We start from the raw sequence: 5,797 nt of genomic DNA on the forward strand, positions 1-5,797 counted from the left end.
TCCAACAAAACAGAGATATCAATCATCAAGAATTTTCAATGCTTTAGACGAGATATACAGAGATGAGAGACTTCATTGCAGGAAAATTACAAAACATAGATCAAGTTTGGCATTACAGCGAAAAAAGGCTCTCCGGGGAATGCTATATAGGACTGACTGCCAAAGTAGTTAAAACAGGCCCATAAATAGCAACGTGAATAACTGTAAATACCAAAACCCGCTTGACAGCAATTGTCAAAAGACTCCAATATAACATATTAAATCTTATCGCGCCCATGCATTAACTGTGCTTGCGTCAAATTCTCTTTCACGTTTTCTAACTTCCTGGAATTCAATACTCTTGCGAACAAGTGTCCGAGGAACATTGTTAAGTAGCATTGGAGAGAAGTCAACACACAGTTGTACATGAGTATATACATATAATCGTCCATGGTAAAAATTATGGACTTAAATGAAAAACAAATAGATATGGCAGAATAGTAAAGATTTAACGATTGTCCCTTACCTGATGTAGTCATTTAACTGGCCTCGAAGAAAGCAGAGACCAATTTTCTCCTGCTGATGCCAGCTTGCAAATGAACTAAAAACCTTCCATGACAGTAAACTTCAGCTTAATGCCAAAACATGCATCCCCCAAATTATACAAGGAGCAATTGGAGGAAGCAACATAAAGTTAAAATCAGTATAGATACATCAATTCATCTTTATTTTACACGTCAACCACTATTTCGGACAAGAATGATTGCCATCATGCACGTGTTTATTTGGGCATAAACAAGCCAAATCTTGTTTTGCATCTGTGTCGGAAATGGAAAAAAATAAGGAGAAGCAAGCATACGTTGGGAAGAAGAAACACATCCATTTTTTAAACAGAATGTTAAAGCATATGTACCTCATAGAAGGAATTATAACATCGACGAGAAAAGAGATCTAAATATGTAAATTAAAATAAATTCCAAGGACAGGCTTTAAATTCGAACATACTGCTCGATAAAGGTCGTGTCATCAGATTTAATACAGGATATCCCAATAGACAAGCGAAACCTAATATGTATAGGAAAAGTCTAATAGAGGGAAGAATTTTAATTTCGAAAAACCTCAGTTAAATTAGAAAATATATTATGATTTCCATAGTTCCAAGATACCAGCTCGAATCAAGCCGCTGTTCCGTTGTCGAACTCAGTCGCGAGAGGATCCAGTCATCGGGCGTTTGTCGTTTCATGCCAACAAAGTAGAATAGGTAATTAGGGTTTTCATAGTTTTCAGAAACCAACTACGGAGGCCGGCAGCTACCGATCAAATCGCGGTCAGATCCGATCACCGGCGTTGTCATTCGATGCCAGCAAAGGAGAATGACAAGCCTGACAAAAGAGCTTTCCTTTCCTTTTATAAATGGTGCTAGTTAGGAACCTAGCACTACTATGAGCCCTGTAGTTTAGAACTGGGTTAGGACGCTATGAAAAACTCGTTTGTCAAACTTGTAATTCTCCGTCAATTTAACATCGAAATATAAAATTTTTATCAGACGAACTCTTCTTCTATGATAGAGAGTAGAGAGGTAGAAATGGCTTGTGAGTAGATTTGGCTAACTTTAAGCCCCGTTTGACCCCCACTATTCGATGTTATAATTTTTGGAATAGCGTTCTTTTAAAAACTTTGTGGTTAAAAAAGAAAGGATTTTTTATTTATTTATTTATGTATGATATTATTGTATTAAAGATTGTGTAATTAAAAAAAAAAAGTGAAAATTATATTATAAATTTAATGGGCTCAAAGAAGGAGATGTTCAAAAGTTAAATGTCTATTTTATCCTTAATAACTACGGCCACTCTCTTGCTTCAAGTCGGACATACCTTCTCCATTTATTTATTTTTTATATCTTCCCACACTAAAAACAAAATTTTATACTTATTTCACATTTAAAAAAAATAAAAACCAATCACAAAAGCAAGGGAAAAACAAACATTTTGAGTTTCATTTTAAGTATAGAAGTCGTGGGCAACAAAGTGATTGACTGGTTGTAGAAAAAAATTATTGAAAATCAATTTTGAACTTGACTGTCTATTTACTAATTATCAATACATTAAAGATAAACATATGAAAAATTTGTCATTTAAGTACGAAGTTATTACATTCTCAACGCGAAAAATAAACGAAGATTATTAATATTTTCCATTGATTAAAGGAGTTCATTACATGAAAATAGTGATTGATAGAGTCCATTCATCGTTTGCGATGAGAACTCATTTAACTTACACCTCACATACCATCCACTCTCTACAATACAAAACCTTTTTCTGGAGCACGAATCTTTTCTTTAGTGACTTCTAACTTTTCTATTAGTTAACGAACTTAGATTTGGATCTCAATTGGCCATCTATACATTTCCTCTTGTGGTACTGGGATTTTCATAGTCACCAATCCAATCGCACCTTCGTAGTTAAAGTCGGTCTCGATATTGCCCACTTTGCATTTGATCGGACACTGAGAACAATAGACGCCAAAACGTCTACATCCTCTCACCTTAAGAACAATGGTAGCTACTGGTAACATATTTTCACTTAAAGGAAGCTCAGAGATAATTTCACCATCAATGTTCTCAGGTTTCGTCTGAGACGTTAGATATACTTCGAATTGCTCCACCGCACCGCTAGAGTTGAGCATATCAAGTAAGCCGATTGGTGCAAAGGAAATGTTTCGTGTAACATCCTACATATTAATGCAATAGCCAATTGAAGACTAGATTTTAATGAAAATAATAACTCAGTTCGACGTGATATAAAAAAACAGTTCAAGTCTCACAATCATCCGTTATGAAAATTGTGACCTGGTAAAAAGAGGTTAGGTCTATATAAAACTCACCTTGACGGGACAGAAGTGGAAGAGTTCATATTCGAGGACTTGAAGGGTAACAGGCAGTGAAGCACCTTTTGGCAATCGAACCACCTCCCCTGTTCTAGGGGAATAAACTATTGTATCCCCATTCCAGTCTTTTCCAGCGATCTGAGCTATAGCATCCACATCAGTGGCTTGAACAGAACCAGACAGAGTTCCTGGAGAGGCGTCATGAATTCGCGTTTTCTTTGTCACCTTGCACCAACCAGCACCTTGACAGTTGAAAATGCCAACCACTCCACAAAATTTGTTCACGTTCCAGATTTTAAGTAAGCTGGATAATTGAGCATTGCAATTTAGTTTTATCTGGTGACAAGCTTAAGGATACACGACACAAATGAGAAATGACATTGCAAACCTTGTCCCGTCTCTAGCAGGATCAATGAAGAGACAGTCAATGGTGGGGCGCCCGGGTAATTGTGCACGAAGAACTGATCCATCGGGAAGCACCAGTTTCTTTAAAAGCTCGAAGTTGTGGTTACCAGGCTTGTCACTAAATAGATAGCAAGGAGAGGGTTCAATGTTATGTTTTGAATGAAAAGAAATACAGAGAATGAACTAGAATGACGTACGAAGATACCTAACATAAATTGAACATCCTCCAACAGCTCGAGCTGCAGCATGATACTCAGCAGCTGGGTGTAAGCTCTGCAATACAAGTTCACCGGTCACTATATGATGAATATTCATGATTACATATATGAATGAAAATATGTTTGATAGAAGAATTAAACAGATCTGTAGTCAAGAGGATAAGTAAACATTATACAGTACTTGATCCGACACTAACTGGAGAAACAAGTTTGATATCAATAAACTAAATTCATGTGACATACTCACGTGGAACATATCCCAATCAGGTTGCATGAACTCTCCCAAGAACACTGTGTTGTAGGCTACAGACGAGATATGGATGGTGTGAGAAGCAGGATCACGAGGATAATAATCATCAGAAGCTCGAACTACAGAAGTCAGCTTGGCGCTGTATATGCCATCAGTATTGTGACACATGCAAGCAATGCATCCATTATCAGGAAAATTTCGAGCTATTGAGGCTTCTAGTGCCTGGTGGTAGCTACGAGTAAGAGAAACTCGACCACCATGGCCAGCACCAAGAGTCTCAATGATATTCTGTACATCGACTTTGACTCCATCTACCCCACAAGAAGCCAGATAGGCATGAAGCTCATTGTAGAAATTGAAAACCTTCTGAGGGTGCACCAGACCTAAACCGTGAATTGCTAGGCTATCCATAACAATATCGGGTTGGTTGCCCAGTACACCTGGAGACTGCACAGGGTACGCCAAAGCAGTATCATAATGTTCCATACCAGGACCGGCTGGCTGCACTCCACCCCAGTAACCTGCTAGTGCATGCCATACATATACATACCTGTGGAACAAAGGAAGTAACAAGCAAGTGAACTTAACATTAACTAGAATAGTAAATCATTTGCCTTGCTTGGTAAACATTTGCATATGCAGAATGGCAATTACAAACTCTAGTTACAAGATTAACAGAGGAAATAAATGATAATTCTAAAATATACTATTTCAGAACAATATAAACATGCTCATTTTGACCCTAGGCAAGGACGCATGATATTATAGAAATTCAAAAAAAATGCAGAAACTTACTCCAAAACATAGCGAGCTACAAAACCTAGCTGGGAAACTTACTTAACACTGTGGCGTTGCTTGGCTTCATCCACGACATGTTTGAGGCCTGATTCATTTTCTTCATTCTTTTTATTTTTTTGGAATTTTGTGTTCTCCTTTATTCCTGTTAGCCTGTTGGCAAACCTAAAATAGCACAAAAGCATCAACACTATGTCAATAGCTCAAGAGTTAACACAGTGTAAAGAAATATGTAAAATTTTACCATAATCAAGCTGCACAAATGTTTTAAAATGCAAGCATTACAAAGCAATTTTAATTGTTATTCCAAACCATTTATTTTGTGATATAGGACTAGGTGTCTTACTGTGCGCCTTCTTGCACAATACAATTAGTGTCTTCCTTGACCTCACTACCAATTTGTTGCCAACCATCATCTATTATCAGGAAACGTGGAGGTGTACCTCCCTCAGACAAGCTGCAATATAAAATAAATTAGCAAATTGGATCTCAATTTACCATGACTTCCCCACCTTATTTTTCATTTAGGGTATGGAAACTAAAAAATAAAAATCACCAGTTTTCACCTCTTAAGGCCTTCTTCAACACCTTCGGCAGTGACATCAGTGTAGAAAGCATCCCATGTGCACCAGCCAAACCAGTCAAGAAATGAGGGCAACTATGAATCAAGTACAAAATATAGTATTGTATAGTAAGTGAATGAAAGTCAAAATCATCATCTTCGTCAAATTCATCAAGCATTTCTGAGAAGTACATCTTAAGAAGAGAATCGTACCTTCTTCTTCTCTCGGTGATGAAAAGTTTGCAAATGTTGTTCAACAGCTCTGTATCATAGAAAAAAGGCCGCATGTATCAACAATTAGAGCAACAAAAAGAATCACCAGTAAAATTCTTAACAACCAAGCTAGTTAGCACTTGGGTTACAATGTCCATGGATCAAAAAATGTCTAGCTCCTTTTCAAGAACGCTAAGTGGGAAATGTTCATAAGAACTTACTTCACAGCCTGGTTGATGACTTCAAAAGGATTGGTCCCAGCATGCATGTAAACAAGGTAAAGTCCTTGGTTGGTTTCAACAGCATTATCACCTGCAACAAATCAGACCACAATAAACAAGTCTGTTTCAATTCTTGCCAACTTATTCCTTAATAATTTATCTTCCTCACAATTTTATAAACTCCAGCAATCCATTCATATGATAGACATGAATTCTTCATGTCAGCGCTGTTTGCTTTAGTTATTTGTCAAACCCTATTGATAATGCC

The 5,797-nt window shown here is 37.1% G+C and overlaps 1 protein-coding gene and 1 long non-coding RNA gene across 2 annotated transcripts; both read right to left on the bottom strand.

The window, feature by feature from the left end:
* Positions 1–1,545, bottom strand: LOC111375030. Its single transcript, XR_002699248.1, has 2 exons — positions 506–1,545; positions 1–339 (listed from the first exon to the last, which is right to left on the bottom strand). It is a non-coding gene; the product is annotated as an uncharacterized LOC111375030 (long non-coding RNA).
* A 604-nt stretch (positions 1,546–2,149) lies between these two features.
* Positions 2,150–5,640, bottom strand: LOC111375031 (probable galactinol--sucrose galactosyltransferase 2). The gene is made up of 10 exons (XM_022997823.1): positions 5,530–5,640; positions 5,309–5,357; positions 5,100–5,191; positions 4,880–4,990; positions 4,576–4,698; positions 3,736–4,288; positions 3,476–3,543; positions 3,254–3,388; positions 2,863–3,169; positions 2,150–2,709 (listed from the first exon to the last, which is right to left on the bottom strand). Exons 1-10 carry the CDS (start codon positions 5,574–5,576, stop codon positions 2,353–2,355), a joined length of 1,842 nt encoding a protein of 613 aa, XP_022853591.1. The 5' UTR covers positions 5,577–5,640; the 3' UTR covers positions 2,150–2,352.
* Between the last annotated feature and the right edge of the window lie 157 nt (positions 5,641–5,797).

The sequence above is a fragment of the Olea europaea genome, unplaced genomic scaffold (assembly GCF_002742605.1).
Source record: "Olea europaea var. sylvestris unplaced genomic scaffold, O_europaea_v1 scaffold1328, whole genome shotgun sequence".
In the NCBI taxonomy this organism is placed as follows: domain Eukaryota; kingdom Viridiplantae; phylum Streptophyta; class Magnoliopsida; order Lamiales; family Oleaceae; genus Olea; species Olea europaea.

What these genes read in the sequence shown, in the direction of transcription:
- LOC111375031 (XM_022997823.1), bottom strand. Translation starts at nt 5,576, where the DNA reads ATGCATGCTGGGACCAATCCTTTTGAAGTCATCAACCAGGCTGTGAA. An exon ending in AAGCAACGCCACAGTGTTAA is followed by an intron (nt 4,289 to 4,575) that starts GTAAGTTTCCCA and finishes TTTGTTCCACAG; the next exon opens with GTATGTATATGTATGGCATG. An exon ending in TCCACTTCTGTCCCGTCAAG is followed by an intron (nt 2,710 to 2,862) that starts GTGAGTTTTATA and finishes ATTAATATGTAG; the next exon opens with GATGTTACACGAAACATTTC.